This window comes from Ixodes scapularis, unplaced genomic scaffold (genome assembly GCF_016920785.2).
Source record: "Ixodes scapularis isolate PalLabHiFi unplaced genomic scaffold, ASM1692078v2 PGA_scaffold5__190_contigs__length_132052651, whole genome shotgun sequence".
NCBI lineage: Eukaryota > Metazoa > Arthropoda > Arachnida > Ixodida > Ixodidae > Ixodes > Ixodes scapularis.
Genome location: NW_024609880.1, coordinates 131,798,437 through 131,823,246, shown reverse-complemented (window position 1 = coordinate 131,823,246; position 24,810 = coordinate 131,798,437). Strand labels below are relative to the sequence as shown.

General features: G+C 50.3%; 1 protein-coding gene across 1 annotated transcript in view; it reads left to right on the top strand.

The window, feature by feature from the left end:
* Nucleotides 1-24,810, top strand: part of LOC8052196 (tripeptidyl-peptidase 2) — a 60,803-nt gene that overhangs the window by 34,547 nt on the left and 1,446 nt on the right. The window contains exons 12-28 of the mRNA XM_029978232.4: nt 816-946; nt 2,470-2,650; nt 3,770-3,927; nt 4,394-4,470; nt 4,944-5,050; nt 5,128-5,282; nt 5,621-5,737; nt 8,899-8,999; nt 9,546-9,642; nt 12,170-12,307; nt 12,687-12,931; nt 14,184-14,262; nt 15,047-15,189; nt 19,976-20,081; nt 22,031-22,155; nt 22,486-22,699; nt 23,316-23,435. Of these exons, the coding sequence (XP_029834092.2) occupies nt 816-946; nt 2,470-2,650; nt 3,770-3,927; nt 4,394-4,470; nt 4,944-5,050; nt 5,128-5,282; nt 5,621-5,737; nt 8,899-8,999; nt 9,546-9,642; nt 12,170-12,307; nt 12,687-12,931; nt 14,184-14,262; nt 15,047-15,189; nt 19,976-20,081; nt 22,031-22,155; nt 22,486-22,699; nt 23,316-23,435 (2,294 nt within the window). The remainder of the gene's footprint in view (nt 1-815; nt 947-2,469; nt 2,651-3,769; nt 3,928-4,393; nt 4,471-4,943; nt 5,051-5,127; nt 5,283-5,620; nt 5,738-8,898; nt 9,000-9,545; nt 9,643-12,169; nt 12,308-12,686; nt 12,932-14,183; nt 14,263-15,046; nt 15,190-19,975; nt 20,082-22,030; nt 22,156-22,485; nt 22,700-23,315; nt 23,436-24,810) is intronic.

Sequence of the window (24,810 nt, the reverse complement as noted above, 5' to 3'; positions counted from 1 at the left end):
AAAGGAGTAGTGGGATAAGGCGCCGACACGGAAAAATTCCGGATGTACGCGGTGGCGCTGCAGCCGTATGGACAGGAGGATCCGACCGGCTCCGAGCGTTCCGAAGGCCTTCGGCGAGAGGCTTTGTCTCGCGGTTTGGCTGTTTGGCGGTATGGCAGCGCGAAGTGGCTCCCATTCTGAACTGATCTTTACCCCGTGTTTACTGTCGTTTGTGGCCAATGAAGTGTCATGCCGAATTAGTGTTTAATCGCGCAGCAAATGCAATGAAAGCCGCTTTGGCTGCCCGCTGCATACAGCCTACCCAGAACATGCTTTAGTGTCGCCCTCTGGCGCCGTCGACACGGAGTGCGGCGGCCGTGAGCGCTCGATGAGCTCACTATTCCTCCTCTAGTTCACAGCCACTCAAGCCAGGACCTATGACGTCATGAAGGAGGTTATTTTTTGCTTGTTTTTGTAATTCTAAATTGCCTATAACTTTTAAAATAAAGCGAATTTCGCGAAAAGCAAAATTTTACTAAGTTACTACGGTCAGTGCGCTCAGGTTCGGTGCAAATTAAAAAAACAGTAAAAAGTCCTTGCAGGGCCCCTTTAATGTATTGCAATTACCTACTGCCGCAAAAGAGGTTTATAGACAGACTTACTTTACGTCCAGTTGGAAGCATATTCCGAAGTTGGATAGGCTCACGGACCTGTCGGCTGTCCTTGTACCGCTTGGGGGGTACGGATGAATGCTGCTCAAAAGGCGCGAGGCTGTGGCCAGAGCGGCAGTGTAGAGGGCGCGACCCCAACTTCCGGACGTGTTGCGTTGGCTGCAGCCCTCCTGCTGTCCGGACTGAAGGCCCAGGGACTGCCCTACTCGCCGTACAGCGTGCGCAGGGCCATGGAGAACACGGCTCTCAAGGTTGCCAGCTGGGACCCCTTCAGCATGGGCTACGGCCTGCTGCAGGTGTGCGCTTCAAACGCGAAAGCTTTAACTGTCCCGTGGAGCGAACCGACGACAGCTTTTGAAGCCGCGCCAGACGGCACCTTCCCCTGTCCCAGTGGAGCGAAGCTTGTCGTCTGTAGCAGAAATCTGCTGAATAGGCTCCCATTGGCTGGCGCGCGTCATAGTTTCCGAGGACGAAGCTCTCAATAGCTCTCGCGCGGCGTAGTTCCAGGGAACGTCACCGGAGAAGCCCTCTCCATGGCGGCGCAGCGCATGCAGCGTCCCGGCCGCCGGTAAGAGGTGCGGGCCTGGCCGCAGGGCCCGCCCGGGCAGACTCCGGAGAGGCTGCACGGCCGAGCTCAGCGCAGCGCTACCACTTTACGAGAGCGCGCGCTCGGCCGTCGGCTGCAATTTCGGCAGTGGCAAAACGTGGCCGTCTATGCCAGTACGCCGCAGACAAACTAAGAAAGCGAAAGAACGACATTCATGCTTTTGCATTCACAACTCATAAGAAGTGCTCAGGTGTCTGTGAAGGGGTGTCCAAACAGGACACTACAAAACGCACGACTCCGACAAATCGTAAAAATTGAAGCGGACGCGCCCGCTTCGCGCCCGCTTCAATTTTTACGATCTGTCGGAATCGTGCGTTTTGTAGTGTCCTGTTTGGATACCCCTTGATGATCGGCATCTAACAAGATTTTTTGGATCGTCTTCGCGCGACCGACGAGTTGTTGCAAGTTGCCTTTGACTAATCTAGGGAAACAATTAATCTTCCGCTTTTTTTTAATGAAAATCAAATGTGGAGTTGCATTGTATGTATGTATTTAAAGAAGTGTCAAATGTCGCAATGTTTTTAAGTCGCACGAAATAAGTGTTTTTGATGTTTCCGTTGCTTTCTGTCTTGCTCGTTGACAGAGAGTAGTTACTGTACAGCACAAACTCGACGTATAGGAAATAAAATAAAAAAGGGTGGAATGAACCTAAATAATAACCTCGGCCACAACTCGACCTGGCTCTAGTAATTCAGAGCTCGAAGGATTTCTTTAGGGTGGGAGAGACTGGCAGCTCCCAGGGGCAGCGTAGTTTGTAGGTTTACGAACGTCTGGAGTAACTCCCCTTTGCCTCGGCAGAGGACGATCTCGGCACTGCTCCAATAAACTGACGGAGAAGCCCTCGTAAACAGTGGCGCACATACTGAGGAGTGTGTGGCTCATAGTTACGCTCCACTGGGTGGCACTGTAGTCCCTTTCACCTTACGTTTGGTCACGGCGGACGCTACCAGCCATCGGAGACAACCCAAGACCGTGCAAGTTTCCCTCGACCTTCGAGAGGAAATTGTAAATAGCGTAGTCGCACGCTACATTCACAGAGCTGGGACTTCTCGTAGCATCCGCTGCGGCCAGACTTGGGGTGAAATGGAGTATAGGAGCTTCCTCAGAGGGACCCCACCCAGGGACCACTTTATGCGGTAAACGCGCGAGTTGGAGACCCGCTGAGGGCACCGAGGAGTGTGCGGAAGACGCTAACGGTGAGTGAGTGTGCAGGTGGACAAGGCCTTTGAGCACCTCCTGGAGCATGGGGACTGCCCCGAGCGGGACGTGCGCTTCCGGGTGAACTGCGGGGTCCACAGGCGGGGCATCTACCTGCGGGAACCGCACGTCGTGGACAAGCCCTCCATGTGCAGCGTCTGCATAGAGCCCCTGCTGCTCAACGAACAGCTCGCAGGCACGTGCACCCCGACGCTCCTGGACGACACTGGGACGTCGACGGTCCTTTACGAGGCAATTCTGCGCTGGTGCAGCGTTACCCAAGACGTGCTTAGAAAAGTCGTCGTCACTGTCGACGGTACAAATTTGGCGAGGTGGCACGGAGGCAGTCGTGTTGCCAAACTTCCGGGCGGTGCAGATTGCCATATTGGGTCACAGCGCTAGGTGCAACTTGCAATGTATTCAAGTGCTACTTCAAGGAGGTTTAGAAAACTCTTATTTGCTGGAAGTACATTTTCTGAGTATGTGCGGATTTCTTCTGCTAGTTTCCGAGGGAGGTGCAACTCGCGACTGCAAAGTAGGTTCCCCAAATTCTGTCTTGTCAAATTGGTACCACACAATGGTGCTTTTTCAACTCTGAAGAAATTCTGGGAGGGATATTCTACTCTCACCAGAAACGCAAGCAGACGACGCGTCACTTTGTTTGTATCGGGGGCGGCTTTTCTGCAGCATTTCAAACTCTCTACTTTTTGCTCGGTCCACCCGGGCGAGGAGGTGAAAAATATTGGGAGAGGACTCTCCTTCACGAGAGGGTTGCCAGAAGCTACGGTGTGAAATCGTGCTCTTCATCGTGAAACACGGTGTCAAAAAGTACATCGTATTTTTTAGTACTTTAAGTACATTGCCTCCGGTGTACTTACTACTTTACTTGAAGTACATATATCCCCTATTTTTACTTTGTACTCTACATCGAGAACTTTTGAGATGTACTTTGGTCGGCACTCTCCGTGCCGCGGTCCGTGGAACGCCGTGCTGTACGACACGATTATAGTACATAGTGGCGTTTCCTGCACTTCACTCAACTGGTGAAAAATTGTCCGGCACACCTTGTGAATCGGTCTGGCAGGCTCAGTCGGTTGAAGGGGTGTTCTTTGACTTTCCGCTCGTCCAGGTTATAAAGCAGTTTGAGAGCGGGTTAGCGGCGTGTCTGTGCAGTAGAACAGACCGGGGCTGAGCCAGTATCGTTCTCTTCGCGGTCACTCATCAGTGTCCGCAAGAATGTGTAGAACGACGCGGGCGCCGTGCAGTCGGTCGTCTCCGACAATGAGACTGTTTTTTTTCCGAATGCGCGGTGCAGCTGCGCAGTGCAAGATTGGCTACGAGCAGAACCTGAGCCTGGTGTGCAGCGCCAGCTGGGTGTCGGCACCGGCCCTGCTTAGCCTGAGCTACGTGGCACGCACCATCTGGGTCAAGGTGGACCCGACGGGATTGCCTCCCGGCGCACACTACGCCGCCGTGAGTGGGCCCCTCTTTCCACGCGGGTTGTGCACACATTCCGAATACAGAAGGCTGGTTTACACACTCGCTTACGACCAGAAAACACACTGGCACCATCCAGGTACAACACTGGGTGGCATTGCACTCGGGGGTTTTACGCTCTACTAGAATTGGACAGCATCCAGCATTTCTGACCTTGTTTGTACTAAACAATTCGCTACATGTACTTTGTAAGTAGCTCACATCTCTGGCTGTGTACTATGCACTCTGGCACAGCTATGTGAGCTACTTGTATAGTGCATGCGGTGAATTTTTTAGTACAAATACCATCAGAAATGCTGGATGCTGTCCAATTCTAGTAGAGCATAACACCCCGAGTGCAATGCCACCCACTTTGGGTAGTCGCGTCGTATCGACGATAAACCAACGAGTTTGCACGAGCCTCCAGGTTTGCAGAATGACCGAGGCCTGCGCACGCTTTCAGGTCCAGGCCATAGACGTGAGCAGTCCACAGAAGGGTGCCGTCTTTGACATCCCCATCACGGTGGTGAAGCCCAGGCGGTGAGTGGGGCCTGCCAAGAGCCAGCCGGGGCTGCCGGCATAGCAACCGGTCCGCAGATGGGACACGAGGAGGGACCAGCACAAAGCTCCCCAGAGTCGCCAACAGAGGGGCACTTCTTTCAAATACCCTCCAGCACGCGTCCTTTGCCTTTGGCCCTGATTTGGCTGCGTTTGCGTGCTTGGAGCTCACGAGAAGCCTTATCGAAGGTAGCAGCCTCGTACTAGAGGTGGAACAACCGAAAGATCTACAGAAATAGGGGTTATGGCGCAGGCTAGCTGGTGAACATTCACACTTAAAAAACCCTGAGGAAGGGTTTCTATGAAAGAGCTCCCTGCATGTTTCGTCTACGACTCTAGTCGTGCTCGATTTCATGTCGTAGTTTGCGTCGCTTCCCCGTGCGTCATTCTATGTCCCGTCGTAACGAAGCGGTGTGCGGGTGTCAACGTCTACTAGAGCGTTTTCGCGGTTGCAGGCTGACGGACCGGGACGGCTACGAGTTGCGTGCCAAGGGCGTGACCCTAAAGCCGGGCGTGATGCAGCGGGAGTTTGTGGTGGTACCCACGGGGGCCACCTGGGCCAGTGAGTTCCTCCCCTTCCGGTCTCCAGGATGCGTCTTGGGAGAGCCCTTTCCGACGGCCGCGCTCGCGCGTGCGCAGGCCTGCAGGTCAAGTCCGCGGATCCGCAGAACGTGGCCCATGTGGTGGTGCACGCGGTGCAGCTGAAGCAGCAGTTGTCCTGCCAGGCCTCGGAGTTCCAGAAGACCTTTCCCCTGGCACCGGCCTCTGAGGCGTCCTTCGCCTTCTCGGTCTTTGTGAGTTTCCCGCGATGCCGGATTTGTCCAAAAAATGCCGAGATTCTCGGGCGGCGTTCTGTGTCCCCTGCGAAGCACGCCCGGAACGCACCTCTTAGATGAAAAGGGAGGCATCCCTTTCAAGTATGGTGCCTGCAACGCGTCTAGAACCGTTGCATGCATTTTTCCGGAACGTGTACACCCAACGGCCTGGATGATCCGACGGCACAACATTTGGGCTTTTGCGACGTCGTGGGTTGTCATTCTGGGCCAGTTTGGATGTGTGGGTAGAACTAAAGACAGCAGCCCGAGGCAGCGTCCTCTGAAGATGGCCCCTTGAGCGCTTTCTGGTCCCCCAGGACGACTCGACCCTGGAGCTGTGCCTGTCCAAGTGGTGGACCAACCTGGGCGACGTGGTGGTGGACTACAGCCTCTCCTTCTTCGGCCTGAAGCCCGAGCAGCCCTGCCTGAGCATGGTGAGTTCCCACCCACTGCCCCCACCCCCTTCTCACACATTCGCTGGAACATGCCAGAGTTTCTTGGAGGAAGGATGCTAGTAATGCGTAATGGGTTTCCTGGGAAAATTGTCTTACAAGCATTGCAATGACCGTCACGAACGAGAGACACGCTGGGAGCATTACGGACGTTTGTATATAAAGCTTGAGCCTCCCTGGGGTTCGAACCTGGGTCGTTATGGTGGCAGTCGGATACTATGGTCACCGAGCAACTAGTGCAGCTGGTCTCGAAGGGTAAATGATCTTATTTTAATGCAAACGTACCAGTGACAGCGGCGGGATTGGGGGTGTAAATAATAAATAAATCGGTAAAATATATGGAAAAATAAAAGGATAAAAATATGAATTAAAAATATACAAATAAAATAGTAACCAAATAAAATAATAAAGTAAAAATAAAAGAATATAGATAGTAAAAGGAGTAAAAACTCTCTAGTCAACCTACAGAGGAGAGTGAGGGGGGAAAAGGGTGGAAACTAGAAAGTGGAGAGGAGCAAACTCTTTTCCACAACAGCTTTTCTCGCCCTTTTCCCCCTCGCTCTGTCTTTTTTTAGGTTGTATCTGACTGTAGCAGAAACCCTATGGAGTCTGGTTGGTGCGGGACATATTCTCTGCTCCCTGGTCTTTGGCAGTGGGATCGAGTTTTTTCAACATCTTGAACGCCCGAGACTCGGGAACAAAAATGGTTCTACACTTGAGACCTCTATTTGTCTTTAGCATAAAACCTGCGTATGTGTTGATTTGGTTCCCATGGTGTTGGGTGTTCAAGATGGTAAAAGTTCACCGGCATGTTCTCCGTCATTTCTATCATTTTACAGTCTAAGCACATTACAACAGACCCGGTTACCACAGACATTTGGATATAACATACCGATTTGTGAAGTGCGGTTGGTTTTCTTCTACATGCCGTATTTACCCGCACAATGAACGCACTCGCGTAATGAACGCACCCCCAAGTCGGCTCTCAAAATTTCGACTTTTTTTTTCACTCGCGTAATAAACGCACCCCCAACTCAGACGTCAAAATTTTGACCCCCCTCCCCCCACGCGCGCAAATGAACGCACTTTTCTATCCTGGTGCAGCGAGGTCGCGAATGCATCGGCAGCGTGGGCGAACAAAACGCCTTGCAAAAGGCGTTAAAAAAATTCGCAAAGATCCAACGGAAGCAAGAAAAAAAAAAAAAAAAACGTGGAGAGGAGCTTTTTTTTTGCACAGCGCAGTCTGGACTTTGGGTTCGCGCGCCGCCGCCCGCAAGGAGGTAAGAAAGAGGGGCGGAGAAGCGCTCTAAGCGAACAAAACAGCTTGCAAAAGGCGGCAAAAAAAAAAAAAAAAAAAAAAAAAAACACCAACCAACCACGGAACTAAGAAAAAAACAAAAACAAAGAGCTTTTTTGCACAGCGCAGTTCGGTTACCGGGGGTCGCGCGCCGCGCCCAAGGAGGTAAGAAAGAGGAGCGGAGAAGCCCTCTAAGCAAACGAAACAGCTTGCGAAAGGCGGCAAAAAGAAGAAAAAAGAAAAAAAAAACCCACGGAACTGAGAAAACAAAACAAGAAAAAGAGGAACTTTTTTTTCTTTTTTTGCACAGCGCAGTTTGGTTACGGGGGGGGGGGGGGGGGGGGGGGGGAGGGGGGGGGGGGGGGGTGGTCGTCGTCGTGCGCCGCGCGCAAGGAGATAAGAAAGATAAGCGGAGAGCCCTCGCCTAAGCAACGCCTAAGCAAACAAAACAGCTCGCAAAAGGCGGCAAAAAAAAAGAAAGAAAACGAAGGAACTAAGCCGCGCGCAAAGAGATAAGAAGTTACTTGGATTTTTTCAGGATAAAAGGTCGGTTAATTATGCGAGTAAATACGGACGCAAAACTTTTACTTCGCGTAATGAACGCCCCTCCCCCCCCCCCCACCCCCCCCCCCCAACTTTGCATCGATTTTTCGGAAAAAAAAAGTGCGTTCATTCTGCAAGTAAATACGGTACCACTGACTCAACTTTGTATCTGCATACAACATACTGCTTTTACAAGACCGTAATCTTGGTCAAAATCAAGGTCTGTTATAAGGAGCTTAGACTGTATTATTGTTGAGAAACTTGTTCTTATAATTGGAGTTTTCAAAATATTTAATTTGATGAGATTTGTTTATTTGCATCAGGTACTAAGTATACTTGATACTAGAGGCAGGTGGAAAAAGTTGTCGCCAGGACAGCTAGCTCCCATATTGACGTTCGTGTAGCACAAGCAAAATCTACGCGCAGTTGAAGAAAAAAACTTAGAAATAGCGTTAGTGAAAAAATAGAAGAAAAAAAGATATTTGTTTATAGTATAAAGGGGCGGTGCAACGATATGCAATTGGAATGTTTTTCACTTTACACGAGCTTGCTGGCACTAGCGGGACCCAAGGTTACTCGCACGCAACGCCACTAACCAAGAAACTCCTTTGTTGCGCTGTAATTTCGAGGACAAAACCGAGCGTTTTCATTCAATCTCTCCTTCGCAAAACCTGATGACGTAGCTGGGCGGTAGCAGTACCGCGCAGTGACGATATTTGAATACGGCTCATAGATTGGACCCGAGCATTGCGTGTGGGCATTCGATTTGGGCTCGTGATAATCGATAGCTCGAGAAACATTCGGGTAGTGTCCTGTGTCCAATCGCTGCAATGACGACAAAAGCCGAGCAATAACAATGTCTGGAACTCAGCGCGTGTCCTGTGCTTTGCCAACCCCAGCGCGTGGCAATGATCAACATTGGCGGCATATAATCGGCTCCAGATCACGTGGCCGCTCGTTCTGGTTGCAAGTTGAGGGGGTGAACTCTGCTCATTTTTCTTTATTTTTTCCCGCTACTTCGATCGCGTGTGTTGAAAAACGAACGCGTATTTCGCAGGTCATTAACGTCGGGGATCCGTTCTAAGCGGTGTTTGCGCAAAATACAAAAATTGCTGCATCGCCCCTTTAAATTGCATGGAACCTCTTTTTTTTTTTCATTGTCTTTCGGACTAGTCAGATCAGAATGTAATATGTAACTCAGGTTGAAGGCATAATGTCGCGGTACTCTTTCAAGCTGCGACGATTCTTCCTTTTGCAAGTCGTAGCGTATTGCTCCATTTGACGAGAATCTGGTGGCGTGCAGCGTGCCTCGGACGGCGTGTACCGCTTCGACGTGATGTCGCACCTCAAGTCGGAAGAGGTGCTTCCGGTGGCCACCCTCAAGCACCACGTGGCGGTGCTCAGGCAAGTAGCCCTAGGCTCGGGAACAACACCGCCACCTTATAGTGTTACGTATAGACTCTCTGGCCCCGCCCCCTCGCGGAACAGACCGAACCGACTTTCCCGACGGGCCCAGTTGGCGGAACGGACTGTCGGTTTTGCATTTCCTTCCGCTGTAGTTTGGCGGGAAAGTCGGAAAAGCCCGACGGAACATGGACAAAAGTGCAGCTGGCACCGCTATTGGGGACGAATTTACGTAGGACTGTACCAGCTCCCCAAATACCCGGGATTGAGTCTTTTTATATTTAACGCGACGTTTGGTAAAATGTTTGGTATTTTAGAAGTTAGAACTGCCTTTTTTGTAGACTAGAAAGCCAGCGCTCCAAACATGAATGACCCATGGGTCAACAACGGGTCCACATTTGTACCTCGTGGTGGTGTTCTAGGATTAGGTTAAGTGACAATTGGCTCTGGCGGCCCACCGGCCGGGACTCTAGAAACGGCCGAGGCCTCTTGGAGCGCGATTGTGCGTGGGCCCTGGGAGTGACGCCCAGGTGGTCTGCACTGCAGGCCAGCAGACTCCAAGATCCAGCCCCTCGGATCCCGCGACGTCATACCGGAGGGTCGCCCCGTTTACGAGATCCAGCTCACCTACAACTTCAGCATTGTAAGGCGACATCCTGCTCTTCTGGGCCACAGCATTGCCACCGCCTTGGGTCCGGTTTAGAATGCAGCTGTTCTCTGCCCTCGGCCAATGCTCGTGGCAATTCTGGAAGTTTGTACTTGGGAGCATTTGCACGTCCCCCGGGCTTTTGAAGGGGAGACCCTGGTTTAGAACATATTTTGTCATCTCCGGTCTAATTTATATTAAATTTTCGCATCTACTATAACTTCTTGTGCCAAGTACAAACATAAGCAAAATCTTTCCTATACAGAGGCGGACTAGAAGTTTGCCGCCTTAGGTTTTGGGGAAGTGGAAGGAGCTAAGTTTGGAGTTCAAAGTTTCAAAAGCTACAGCTTTAAAGCTAAAATTCCCGAAGTAACTAGATTAAAAAAAGAAAAATAATTTAGGGGCGGCTACAGATGAGCCGCCCCCAAAATTACGTCGCCCTAGGCAGCCGCCTCCTCTGCCGATTGGCGAGTCTCCCCTGTGCCTATATATTAGAGTTTCCAAGCTTTTTATGTCAGCATGTTTTACAAACAGTAGAGTGTAACAAAACCATTGTTATAATTTTAGCATCATTAGAGAAAATCTTTTGACCGGTTGAAATTTTTACCCGATAATTAGGAATAAATGAGTAATTGTCGTCGAGAAAATTTTGTAGTTAACATTTTCCATTTTCGTGAAAAAAGTATTCATGTCCAAGTTTTAGATCCAAAGATGCTTTGGGCAAAACGTTCTGTTGGGACAAGAAAATGGATTCTGAGAAAACAGGAAAAGCTTTTGAAAGCTTACAAACAACCTAGATACGAAAGTTTGATTGAATGTAGCTCTAGAAACGTGCACTTCCCGAGTGTAGTATACTTACAATACATGTTGCTCGTGACTTATAAATAAAAAAAGTAAGAAACGACAACTTTTTTGTAAATTTTGTGTTTGGAGACCAGGGTCTCCTCTTAATTGTATGCCGGCATTGCGTGCATTTGTCCCAATTATCTGTTTTCTTTTATGCTGAGTCCATGGAAGAACTTTAGGCCATGGAGACTAGTGGCACATGTGATTTTGTTTGGAGGCATATACTACGATTATCAGCTGGTCCTTGGTGGAAGCTTCTGAGGGCACGTTCACGCTTTTGCGTTGGCGCACTATCCAGTTCTTGGGATATTTTACGACGAGAAAAGACACTGGCGCCATCTAGGAGGTCGCCCAGGAACTGCATTTCATTAGAGGAAAGGTGTTGCGGGCAAGAGCATTTTTAACAGCAACATCGTTAAATGATTTCTGAGAAAGCCAAATAGATGCAGAACTGTTGCACGATACGCGTTCTTCCGTCGTAAGAGATCCCAAGAGGCTTTCAGGTCGTCGGCAGTGTGTCTGACCCAGGGGAGGGCAACAGGGGAAACTTTTCAAGGCTCAATAGGAAAGAAGTTTACAGAGGGGGAGTTATGGGGCAGAATGCAGGGCACAATTTCATCTGTGTACATGAATTGGGAAAGAAGTTGTTCTCTTTTTTATCAGGAACACACCGACATTGTTAAAGAGCCCCTGAAAAGAAAGAAAAGTGTTTTTTTAAACAGTCTGGTTGGGACGCACGTGTCAAAAAATTAAATTTACGCGAAAACAAATTTTCTTAGAGCAATATTGACGGCGTGAGACACGATTTGGTCGGTAGTCGGCTCCTTTCCACTTTTCTCTCTGAGCATTCCGGGTGCCTGGAGGAGAAGTGGCCTTTCTACTGAGCTGGAAAGAGGGAACGACCTTTCCGTGACGTCACGGACTTTGCACCCAGAATTTGAAATCTCTGGCCGTCAATATTACTCTAAAAATTTTATTTTTTTTTTGTGCAAAATTTATTTTTTGACACGCGTGTCCCAACCAGACTGTTTAAAGAAAAACCCTTTTTTTTTTCTTTTCAGGGTTTTTTTAAGGAAAACTATTCTTAAAAAACCAATGTGATACCCAACATTTTTCTTCACTAGATACAAAGCAGAATCCCCGAAGAATGCAACTGTGAAAACAGAATTCGCAAAAAGTAATTTATATTCTACACTCGCATCGCGTCGAAAAATCTAATAAAAGTTTTGCCTTTTATGTCATCGACAAGATCTTAACATCTTTTATAAAAAGACGTCCACAAAGTAAAAAGAACAATGCCACAGTTGCATTTCCAATTAAATTCGAGTTGGGAAAACATTGATAGGTTTCCTAAAATGAAATTTATGCCAGAAAGCGGAAAACGGAGAAAAACACATTCCAAGTGCTCGAACTTCTAGCTTTTCTATAGCGTAGCTAAATTGAAAATAATTTATAAAAATTTATTTATGCAGTGTAAACGAATGAAACTTTCTGGGAATACTTTCAAGATGGCGGTGGATGTAAAAATGGCATTTTTCCAGATGAACTCTTTTTGCAGAAATTTATTTTTCCTGGGTAGAATTCCCCCTTAAGACTTTGTGCCACCGCTCGTTCCTTTGCTTGGTTTGGTTGTGTGCCCCAGCTGTGTGTAGGTTTGAAGAGGGATCTCGTCCCGCAGAACAAGGGGGCGGAAGTGACGCCCAGCTGCCCGCTGCTCTCGGAGCTGCTGTACGAGTCGGAGTACGAGGCCCAGCTGTGGATGATCTTTGACGCCAACAAACAGCTGGTCGCTTCGGGAGACGCCTACCCCAACAGGGTGCGTGTACCGTCTCCCTCGGCAAAGGTTGAATCACTTGAAGGTTCCGAGAAGGATTCCACGGGGGTTTTCTTTGTTCTCGAAGATCTGCCTCCAACGGGGAAGCCCTCCTGATCTCGGCATTGGTGCGACGCACTTCAGACCTTGTAAACAATAGGGCACATGGTCAGGAGTCAATACGTGCTGAAATACTCGACTGGAAGAACACTGTACTTAGGGGACGGTTTAGGGAGAGCGTGGGGAGGCCGGGGGGAACATTCCCAGGAAACCGGTTTGAGAACCCATGGCGCAGACTTTGTGAAAGAGCCTTTCTCGCTCGGTGGGCGTCGTCTCTCTGCTGTTGCGAGGGTGCCAAACGGGGGCGGTTGGGGCCTTGCAGTACTCGACCAAGCTGGAGAAGGGGGAGTACGTGGTGCGGCTGCAGGTGCGCCACGAGCAGCGGCCCCTGCTGGAGCGGCTGTCGGACCTCCCGCTGCACCTGTCCCAGAAGATGGCGAGCGGGCTGGCCCTGGACGTGTACCGGGGCCACGCCCAGGCCCTGGTCGGGGGCAAGAAGTTTGCCGGGGTCACGGCGCGCCCGGGCTCCCGCCTGCCCGTCTTCCTCACCCCCTGCCCCTGTGACAAGTGAGATGCTTTAGTATGCGCCTCCGCTTTTGGGAAGGTCTGCTCCTTGGAGCAGATCTTTAATTTATGTGCTTTGTTTATTAAAGCGTTTGCTTTAGTACCCACATGACAGGCAAAAGCTGGCGGCATCCGTCTGTGACAGAACAGTGGGAAGGGAAGTGTGAGGGTAGCGATGTGGGTTAGTTGGTTCATACTGACAGAAGGGAAGTGTAAGGACGAGGGGAGTAGTGCCAAGAGGGAGGCTACGTCCCAGGGCGAAAGCCAATGCGGGTGCTGGGGCAAGTCTGAACTTGCAGGTGTGCGGAGCCTTGGTTTGTGCAACAAAATGGAGTGCGAACCAAGTACTAGCACTGGTCCAAGTAGGTGGCAAAAAAATTAAAGGAAGATCCATCGCGGGGTCCTTAGGGATTGGCGTTCGCTTGACCCTCGGAAAACGCCACACACGTCGCCCTCTGGGAAATGCTAACACTGATTCCGTAGGGATAACAAAAAGAGGCAGCGAGAAATAGAGGACGCAAAAGAGAAAGCCAAAAGAGAAAAAGTTGAAGGGGTCAGCATTAGCGGTTCCCAAGGGGGGCATGTGTTGCGTTTCCACGCTAAACGCATTCCCTAAGGATCCACCAATGGATCTTTGTTAGCTTTCTGTCCCGCCAGCAACCCCCGAGAGTGTGCGTCTGCAGTGAAATGTTCTCCAACAGTCCCGGCACTAACGTGTATGTGTCGTCGTGGTAATCCACCAGCAAATGGGATATTGCTGCCTTCCCTGCTGCAAGACTAATCTATTGCGCGGCACAAGAAATGCAAACCAGGCCTCACGCAACTAGGGATGGGGCGAACGTTTGTCAAAACCCGAGGTTCGACCAGTTTGGCGAACCTTTAAACTTTTAGGGGCGAAGCTTCTTAAAGTCTAACCTTGTCCTTTGTTTGTCCCTTTGATTGTAGCCTTAAGGTGCACATTAGGGCTTGTTACAAGGGGGAATGTAGGCAATGAAACAAAATCAAAACAAAGGGTTGGCTCTCGGGCATTCAAAACAGTAGCAAGTGCAGCTCTGAAGTTGGAAGATTCTCGAATGATAACAACAAGTAGTGCGGAACGAAAAGTATCTTGTCAGTATATATTATCTCGCTGTTTCTGCCGTTGTTATAAGTGGGCTTGAGTATAGTGCCCCGAAATTGTACGCCTAAAAGCTTATTTTCCGGATGACTGCGCTCATTGAGTGAGAACAAGGAGCGATACTGCACAACGTTTCAGGCTTCCTAAAGGCTGCAGTCCGGGGCACTTTCTGACAGGCACCGTGACCATCTGCAAGGACGAGCAGGGAAAGAAAGTGGTGAGTGGCACCTCGGCAGTCGGACGAGACTGCTCGGCCAGGGAGCGAGGAGCTCGAGTGTCGGGAACACAGTGTTTACGATGCACGAACGAGCAATATGTCGAACCATTTGCGTCGAAGCTCGAAATAATTTTTCCCTCTCGAAGCCTTCTCTCACTTTACGAAAGTGTAAAGGAGCTCGCATGCGGCAACATCGATGCGGGCTTTGGCTGTCGTACGTAAAAGGTTCGAGGTCCGTGTCAGAATTTCCGACGTAATTTGCGTCTTGGCGATATTCAAAATGCTGCAGGCAGCGGCCTAACCGGAGGAGGGACTTGTGCAGCCGGACTTACGTTACACGTACGCGTGACGCTCCTTCCCTCGCTCTCCGAGTCACAACAATCCAAACTATCGCCCCTTGAAAAAAAAAAATTCTTGCCTACACTACTGCCACAATCAGCAGATATACGCGAGTTTCCCCAGGATACCGCAAGAGGAGGCACGTAACTAGACGCATCATTCTGTGGTACAAGCAAGCTCGGACCTTAGGGACAGACTCCATGCAGGAGGGCAGAAAGGGACGTCTCTGCCCTCGTGCATGGAGTGCATTCCCATCGCAGAGTCTCGCATAGTTGGCCAGGCAGTAGCGCCTAGAAGACGAGGCTCGCGCATGACTGTCGGTACCCCTAGAGGCAAACACGCTGAAGCTGGACCAGAGGCAGGTCCGTTTTGGCCATGCAGCGTGCCAGTGCCTTCTTGGTGGCGCAAGGCGGCCCTGTGGCAGGCCCCTGGGGCTTCCGTGCAGGCCGTGTTCCCCCTGACGTACCACATTGGGGAGCTGCCCAAGAAGAGCTCGTCCGCCACCAAGGTGGCCAGCTCGGAGGAGAAGACGCCCGAGCTCGAGTTCCAGGAGGCCCTCCGGGACCTCAAGATTTCCTGGATCCCCAAGTGAGCCCTCCTTTGCTCCGAGTGCGCCTCTTGGAACGGGCGGCGCCACTGCCCGTTCTCTGCGTTAACTATAAACAGCCCATTTACAACGGTACTTCCTAAAGGTTCTCGTCAAACTAGAGCAAATTTAGTTGGGCTTTTTAATTTTCCGCAAATGCCACAACATATACGGGGAAAGACTAATCAAATTCACTGGTACAAAAATCTGGAACTCATTGTCAGTTGATCATCGAAACTCGGATAACTTGAACGAAGCACTTAAGCACTATCTTCTCTTTTCTCCCTGAATGATCTTTATCTCGTGGCCACTGCCTTTGTTTAGTTAATAAATTTTTTAATGAACCCACACTAGCCAATTGGCTATGGGTCCATCTGTGCTTTCAATTATTTGAATGTGCTTTCTAAAAATAAAATAAAAACTGAAAAAAAAAATATATATATTTTAGTTTTATTGTACGTGAATTTCTCCGCTAAATTTAGCGGGGAAATTCAGTTGGTGCGCGTGCCACTTCAGGTCGGGTCACGCGTGATTGGTTAAGCGGGTGGAAATTTCCCGCTAAATTTATCGGGGACATTGCATTGCCCAATGTCACGTCGGCTGTGTTCCAAAATTTACCGTATTTGCACGAATATAACGCGACCACGAATATAGCGCGAGGGCCGGTTTTGATGCCCACAAAAAGAAAAAAAAAATATTATTACTATTATACTGCGAGCCGAGGCCGCGTCAATTTCTCGCACTCGGGGGCATAGCAGAAGCGAAAAGTCAAAGGAAATAGAAGAAATATCAGTTTATGTTTTGACTGCACTCATCCTCACTGCTCAGGTCCTTCCGTTTACAATCCACTTGGCGACTACGCAGATAAGCAGCAGCACGGCACCTGCTTGTCTGGTAGTTCCCTTTTCTTCCGTGCCAGCTCCTCGGCAGCCTACAATCCAAACAAGGCACGAAGCAGAAGCACCAACACACAAACACCAGATCACTCTGCAGCAGAAACTAAACAATGCGCTGGCAGAAAAAAAGACTGCTGAACCCGATACGCGATCCAGTTCGTGTTCCGGTCCCTCTGCATAAACATATGCCTCGTGTTGCACGATTGCGTAAATGCGGTCGGTGGTTTTGGCTTGGCTTGTGTTGACTTGACTTGGCCCCGCTTGGCTTGGCTCGAATTGGCCCGTGCCCGCATGGCGCGCGCGCGCCCGCGCCGAGTTTCTGCGGCGAGCGCGCGTTGTAAAAACACAAAAGCGATAAAAATGATTTTTTTTTATGTTTTCTATTCGCCCCTTCACGTGGCCCAATAGCTAATAAATTCCCCTCCACACTCCCACTTCTTTTCCCGCCGGATCTTTTGCATTGAGCCGGAGGGATGGCTTTCTCCTCTGGCTTCCTCCCCTTCCTCCAGACTCGCGCGACTCGATTCCGAATATAACGCGAGGTGCGTTTTGGAGCACGTAATTTCGAAAAAAAAACTCGCGTTATATTCGTGCAAATACGGTACTCGATCCGACTCCGGAGTAAAAGTTTCGTACCGTGGCGTTCCAAAACTTACTCGAGCTTACTCGATGACGTCAGAACTCGCGTTCCAGAAGCGGGTTGTTCACTCCGGAGTAATTACTCGCGCTACCCTCCTCGATCGGGGGGTAAAGTCGGATCAAATCGAGTAAATACGTCACGTGATCTGTTCGTCGTCTGCTTTCTGCGCCGACAGCCGTCAAAGCTCGCTTGCTCCGTTGGTTTTGGTGGCGGACGTTCGAAATGACAAAGAATTAGGTGCAGCATGTGTGGTTATTGCGATTTGCTGTTGTCAACGCAGGAATTGACTGCATTACATCCAGACCGTCCACCTTCCCCGGGAACGTGTACTTGTTATTATCTGAGTGCGAGCGTAAACAGGAGCTTCTCCGCATCCTCGTCCTCGGCGTTGGGGGATGCCGTAATCTCACGTTCAAGGCCGAAAATGTTTGAACTCGTTATATGATAATGTAATATTTTTGTTTCCTCCAGAGTGTGTGTAATGAGAGGATAACGTTTGTAAAGCAGTGAAGGCTTCGAAAATTTCACTGTAATCACATTCGCGTCAAAGCGAACGTGAGTTTCATAATCTGGAGAAAGCACCCTCGCGCTGGACCGCTACACCGTGTGGAATATATTTCTGCAAAACATAATCGGTGCAAATTACAATGCGTGGAATATATGCGTTTAGGGCACCGTGACTAGAATTGCAGCGATCGCGCTGATTAATAAAAACCCATTTTTTCATGTCTAGCTGTAAGGAGTAAGTAATTTTGATCTCAATATACAGCTCAAAACGAAGGTGAGTAAAAGGAGCTGGTGGATCCACCTCAAAATACACCGCATCGTCATTAACATAACCGTTCTTCGGGTGCTTTCTCCATGATCAAAAGGATCGTCTGCTATTTTCTGTCATCGCTGCTGTGTTTTCTTTTTGCCGTCGCCCAAGACGAAGCCAATCCGCGTAGTATCCAGGTGATTATCCTGGCCGTTCCAAAATCGAGTCGCGGATCGTTTACTCGCGATGTCACGTGGTATTACCCGCTGACGTAGGAGGCAGGTTACTCGGGTAAGATTTGGAACATAGCCGTCATGTCATTGTATTGTGCTAGAGCACAGCTGGACGCCATGATGATTTTGCGTGTCCTCGACTCGTGCGTCATCATTTGATAACCAACACGTTTCCCACCCCCCAAAATAATTGTTTAAAGGGCAACTCCGGTCAGTGTGTTTTTTAATTTGGAATTACGACTGTATTTGGCTAAACCAGTGTCCCTGAATTACCAGGTATAATTTCCTTTTTCCGACGTTGTGCGTGTAAATATCACGGCTCTAGTTTTGTTCGGGCGTTTCCAACAAAACCGAAACCATCTGCTAGAGCCACGGGCACGTGTGTGTTAGTTCATTGTCTGTGACCAGAGAAGAGAGGATGTTCTTGCGAGGTACCACCCACAAGTAGACAGTCGAGCAGGATGCTCTAATTTAAAAATGAAGAGAAAAAAAGGAAAAAGTGAGGCGAGCTAGGTTTTGATTGATCCCAGCCTGTCGATGAAGATGAAGTGTTTCATTAAAAGCAGTTGGTAGTCCAGCGGTTGAATGTGTCTCTCTCGTCCGCCTCACATGGTTGGTTTGTTCAGCTGGTGTCTCCTAACCACCTGCTAGAGGGATGGCAACACTGATCATCAGCCATACGACAAGACGTCACAAGACGCATCTTTAAAATCTGCTTTAGTGGAGTATTCACTTTGACGTAATATTTCGGCTGTGATCATATTTTGTGCCACTAAGGCGATACCAGTCATTTCTTTTGGTTTCGTTTTTAGCCAAAGTTGCCCTTCTAAATCATTTCTCCCTAAGTACCGCATTACAGGCATTATCATACTTTGGAGATGGAGGTAACTAGCAATTTTTGTTCCATCCTGCAATGTCCTCTTACTATTGGAAGCGTTTTTAGAAAAGTATCCCTGGAAATTATTGGCAAGCTGTACAGCTAATAACAGTTGAGCTGTACAGTTGTGCAGCTCAACTGCCTGTCCCGTTTTGGAGTGCACTGATGGGGTGTGGGACCCTTCCTTGGGAACCAACATTGAGAGAAACGAGATAGTGTTTTATGTGCAAAGAATATGGAAGAAAGACTTTGATATCCAAATTAAAATACCTATCAAAGGTACCTCATCTTAAAATGTCGTGAAATCAGTCGCCTTAAACTTCCTTATAATATTGTGCACAACTCACTCGTTCATTTATTGACCCTTAAAGGCCCCATTGGGGCATTACTAAAGAGGGGGCGGGGGACAATACCGGGAGGCATGCACGTAGAGCTTTTATACACATAAAAACACCTCATCCTGCATGCCTTCTGAGGAGTACGTGCAATTTAATTTAAGCGTGGGCAAACGTGTAATAAGCACGCAAAAACTATCGCAATTCTTTACTGTAGGGCCGAATGCCTACGAATGTTTTTTTCACGCATACAGTCGATGACTGGAACAGTTGCCAGAGTGTTACAAACGCACCTACCGTGGCGTCGTTTGCAACAATGATTCGAAAACTTTTTCCACCCTGAACCCCTTCCTCGGCAACCACAAAAGGTGGCTGGCAGTACTTCTGAATAGGCGAATAAATAAAAATTGCAAGAAGGGGGATTCGGATGGTAGGCCTTTGAAGCGGTAGGAGCAAGAAGCTTCTCCCTGGAAGCGATGCAGCAGCAGCGACTAGGCTCAGACGAGTGAGGCTCGCTCTCTGGGAGAATGGGCCCAATGGGACCCCGGTAGGTAAGGGGCTAGGCACCGACCAGTGCCCAAGCTTCGGGGGCCAAGGCTTTGCAGACACGGTTTCGCTCTGGCCAGAACGTTGGATCGGAGCGAACGCTCGTAGAATGCCGCTCGGCACGTTTCCGACTGCTTACCACCGTCTGCCCTTAAACCTCGGATGACGAGAGAACACACTGGCACCCGGCGCACCAAGTATCGGGTAAACATTTTCAGTGTCCATATATATCGTATATTCTTTCTTGGTTCGAGAAACTTGCGACAATGTTATAAACGACAATTTTCGTGGATAGTACGTACATTTCATCTTGCAAATACCGCGAGACCTTCGCTGTAGCGAATTGCGGTTCCGCGACCGCCTCATAGATGGCGCGAGCGTCTTCTCTCGTTGTAAAAGGTCACGAGCGCTGCGAGCAAACGCGAGGGTGTGAAGGGGCCTTTAGGTCTGCCCGAAGGGTGGGCCATGCACCCCGTGCAGTGCAGACCTCGCATCGCCGTGCAGGCTCCAGGGCCAGGCCTCGTCGGAGCTCTTTGAAGAGCTGAGGGCGAGCAGCCCCAAGCACGTGCCCCTGCTCCTCGCTCGCATGCAAGCCCTCGACGGCGACAAGGTGAGCCGGCGCTCGCAACGTGGGCCGTGTACGTCCGCCTCCAAGCTGGGACGCACTCGCCGCCCAAACTGACCGGTGCACAGTGGAACTCGGACGGAAGGGTCGGGGACCTACGAAGTGTCTCCGGCTGACCCGCGCTAATGCCGTAATGTTTTTACGAAAGCACAATTTAAAGGAAACTAAAATTGAGATATACCTCTCACGTTCAGAAATTAGTCAGACACGATCGACAAAATCTGCTAACGATAATTGTACGTTTGTATTTTGAATGGATTTTCGTTATCAAGGGCCGATTCCAGCGAACGCTCCGAGAGCGGCCGTAGGAGAGCGCGGCGCACCTCGGGAGACCCCGCACGTTTGTGACGTCGCGTTTACTTCGTGGTCGAGGCTACGGGGAGGCTGCAGTGGGCTCTGCCACTTGGTGGTGTCAACGCATTACAACCTGGCCGTTGGAGATGCCCACTCTGCAAGAAGAGGTGCGGGACAGAAGGGAAATCCAGTTTAGCCAAATTCTGTAGTGCTTGCGTGCACGCAGCTTGCCACCGTACTTTCTCGGAGCGGCGTTGCTTTTATGGGTAGTTTGACGTAACACGCAGTTTATTAATGCGAAAGCACGAACTGTCCCATGGAGCGAACCAATGTCGTCAGCTTTGAAGCTGCACCAAAGAGCCCCTTCCCCTATCCTGATGTTGTCTGTAGCAGAAACCCGATAGATAGGCTCCCATTGGTTGGCGCGCGTCACCGAGGAACGAGGCTCCCATTGGATTTCGTGCCGCATAGTTCCAAAAAAGGCCACCAGAGAAGCCTCTGGTGGCTTTTTTGTGTGCTGTGCTGCGCCTCCATGGAGGCGCAGCACACGCAGCGAGAGGGAGCAGTGGCTGGCAGCAGAGCCCGTTGGGCCAAGCTCCGGAGCGGGTGTACGGCCGAGTTTGGCACGGCCACTTCGCGAGAGCTCACGCTGGGCCGTCGGCCGGCAAAACGTGGCCATCCACGCCACTATGCCGCAGCCAACTAAGAAAGTGGAAGCACGACATTCGTGCTTTCGTATTCACAACTCGTAAGAAGTGATCGGGTGACTTCGGAATTTTTTCATTTTAAGTAATGTTTCCGCATCTTTTCAAGCAAAAAATTGCTTTCTCTGCGGTGGGGCCAGAATGTGGTCGACATTTAGACTAAAATAAGCGCTAGAATTTCCTCGTAGTAATACATGCCTGTCTGAGAGAAACCAAATGAATGAACGCGCCTGATCAGCTACGACAGAAATCAAAACGAAGGAAATAAGTGGGATAATATTGGAAACAGTGAGGAGCGGGAAGAACAATCCAAAGCAGGCATGATCAAAATAGCGAAGCTAAGCGAGCAAGCACACTTTGGCGAAGAGTGCGCAGCCTAAATCGAGGAGCAGGCCGAAACCATCACTCTTAACATCCCCGAATGTTACGACAGTCTCATTTATGATATTTGAGCCAAAGCTCTCAATGCTCGAAATGTGTAGTCGCTGAGCATGTGCCGCGACCTCCATTGAAAGCACAGTTGACCGGAAGTTTTAGTACGGTGCCTGCGTCTCCCCCTGGTGTGCTTCTCTTCCGCCATCCAAAGTGATGCCCAAGTGGCAACAAATGACGCCGGGGTGTCATACTGTCGGACGTCGCATTCTCGTCAAAAAGCATGAGCAACTGCGAGTGTCGCTGTCGTCGCAGCATGCCAACTTCTGGTTGTCGGAGCTTCTTGTCGAGCCTGCAGCCAACGGGCGTCTGCCAACTACACCACCACTGTTGGGACACTGCCAGGATGCGAGAGCTTCTATGACGTCATTGGACAGGGATGGAGGGACCAGTTTCTTGGTCGCGGTAGAGACGGCAGTCGGAGACGCAGGCGCCCTAGTTTTCGACTCCCAAGAGGAGTGGTACGGAGGCAGGGGGCTCAGGTTGCCTGGGGCGTGGTTGCAGGAGCGCGGCAGTCAGCTCCACGAGATTGTGTCCCTGGCAGACCAAGTGCTCGGCTCCATAGACACGCTGGAGCTGCTGGCCGCACTCGGGGCACGCACCGACAAGAAGGACCAGAACAACAAGCAGTAAGTTGCAAGCGGTTGTTTGCTCGTACCACGAGCGGTTTGGGAGCAAAACATTGAGCATCTGTTGGCAGTGTGGGTAAGAGTCTCGATAACCCGAGACCAAGGGACATGGCAAACTTTTGCATCTGGGAAGAATTGAAGATAAAAATGGAACAAGTACCCGGACGCGTTTTGGCCCCCTTTTTTGTGTTTTCCCCAGTTCTTCGCGGCGCTCCCTCGAATAGCGGGACTGCCTTATGCAGGATGGAACGGGTGGGACGTCTGTGCGCGGTTTTAGTATGGGTGAGGCAGGGTGCCCGAGGAGGGGAGAAAACCCATGCTTTGTTCCAGGCAGGAGAAGCAGAAGGGCCAGGTGGTGGAGGCCCTGACCAAGAAGGGGGCCGCCCTGTGCGACCTGTTCCTGGCCCGTGCGGAGGGCAGCGGGGACGGCCGCCCACAGGTGTCCAGCACCGAAGGGAGCCCCGAGGCGGAGCCCCCTTCCCTGGCCGACCTGAACAGGGCCTACGCCGAGCTGCTCAAGTGGGCGGACCCCGGCGACACCAAGGTGCGCAGGGCACGGTCTACCGCTCGGACGTCCGTTCCGAGACCGACCGGGGCTGCTTGCCCCCGACGGGGCTCCGAGCGCACTGCTCGCTAAGTGCATTGCTCTTTGTAGTCAATGCGAGAATGGCGTCTCTTTGGAACGCCTCCAGTGCACGCTTGGTGCCTTTTGACAAGCTTTGGCTGCATGTGCACGCACGCATGAAGCATCATCGAAGGTTCCTTCTTGCCGTTTTCACTCCGTCTGGGACTATGCGTTTCTTTCCTTCTTGGGTGTTCTCACGGTCTTTGCAAATAATCCGGCGCAGATTTCCACAAAACCTTCGTGGAAGGCTGTCTTCGAACTAGACTGGAGTCCGAATTAAATACTGTGCCGATTCGCTCCTCTCTGCCACAGGGATGGGCCACACGCCCTTTGCGTCTTGCGCCGCGAAAGCTAGACACGGTGCTCGATGGCCGCTTCTTTTGCGACGCTCGTCGTACCGTGGGAGACGTTAATTGTTCGAAGCCGCCTGAAGGGTTCCTTCGCCTCGCATCCTCTGGCCAGTCCGCTAGTCGTGAGGACTGGCCAAAGCACACCATGTGCGGTGCACTGAGCTCAGCTGCTGCCGTGTCGACAGGTGGCGCCGTTTGTGGAGAAGCACGCCATGGCCCTGGGCCAGCACGGGCGAGCGGCCAAGGTTCTGCTCAAGCTGATGGAGGACAAGCCCTCCCAGGACCTCGACAAGAGGCTAGTGCAGGTCCGTCCATTTTTGCTTTTCTGCACCCGAAATCCACCCTTCTTGGTGGGAATATAGGGGAGCTCTGGCGGTAGGGCTGGCTTTGGGTGCATCCTGTTTCAACTGGAAAGGAACTCTCCCGCACTATTCTGGCAAAGGCGGCGGTAACCCGATGTATTATTGCACTGTACTTGGTATGCATTTTGTGCACTGTTGGGTAAAATATATCTAAAAGGTGCTGAAAGTGAAGTACAAAGTAAATGATACGTAATGTACTTAAAGTAAAGTAGTAAGTACACTGGGTGCAATATACTATGAGGTACTATAAATACAATGTACTTTCAAGGTAAAGTACAAGTACTTTTTAACGAGCTTTCACAATGCCCTTTCATTTTCCTATTCGGGGATTTTTTAACTGGTATGCATTGCCCCGAGGCTAATAGGGGTGGATCACTTATTTTTGTAAATGGCCGAGGAATACTTTTAATCTCGCTGGCAAACCGTTTAACACAATCAACTTATAAGGCACTTGTTTGTATCAAGTGGCCACGAAGTAGTCATTTTCGGCAATGGCGTCAAAGTCACAAGTCCCTCCGACTTCTGAATTTGGTGGCGCCTGCACGGGCTTGTTGCGCCAGGGGGGTTAAACACACTGGGAGAGCACAGCGTCGGACCCGCTTCCACAAGCAATCCTCACGGAGGCTGTTTCCTCCTGAACAAAAATGCAGCGGCTGCACAGGCGACCTGGTGATAATTAATCGTGATGTGATACCCAAAACTCTGGTTACTCAAGAATAAGGAACTTAAAATCGTTATCCTCTGTTGTCTTTTTTTTTTTTTTTACTTTAAAGTTGTTGTATTTTTATTTTTCCGCACTACAGTTTTAGGTAAAACATTATGATTAATTGTCCTCTCCTAATGTGTTTAACCTCCTCGCTTGCGCCAAATGAGCGAGAAGTAGAGAGTTTGGAAAGCTACGAAAGGCCGCCACCGGAGCAAACGGAACGATGCATCGTCTGCTCACGTTTGTGGTGAGAGCAGAATCCCTCCCCGTATTTTAGGGGCGAAGCTCCTTAGGGTCTAGCCTTGTCCGTGCTCTCATCGATTGCACTGCCTCCGGGATCGGCCCACTTTAAAAAGAAAAACGTACGCCCGCACAGGGGTTCGAACTCGGGACCGCTTGCTTACGAGGCAGACGTCTCAACCACTGTGCTACGCTCCAACGTTGCATGTAGCAGCTCAACGTCTATACAGGAGAGGGCGCTGCGGTCAAATGCGTATATAATCGCGTTAAACTTTGCATGCATTGGCGAACGTTTATAGAAGAGAGGGCGCTGCGGTCAAATGCTCAACAGCATAAATAACCACGATCCATATCACACATTCCCTTTCTGAC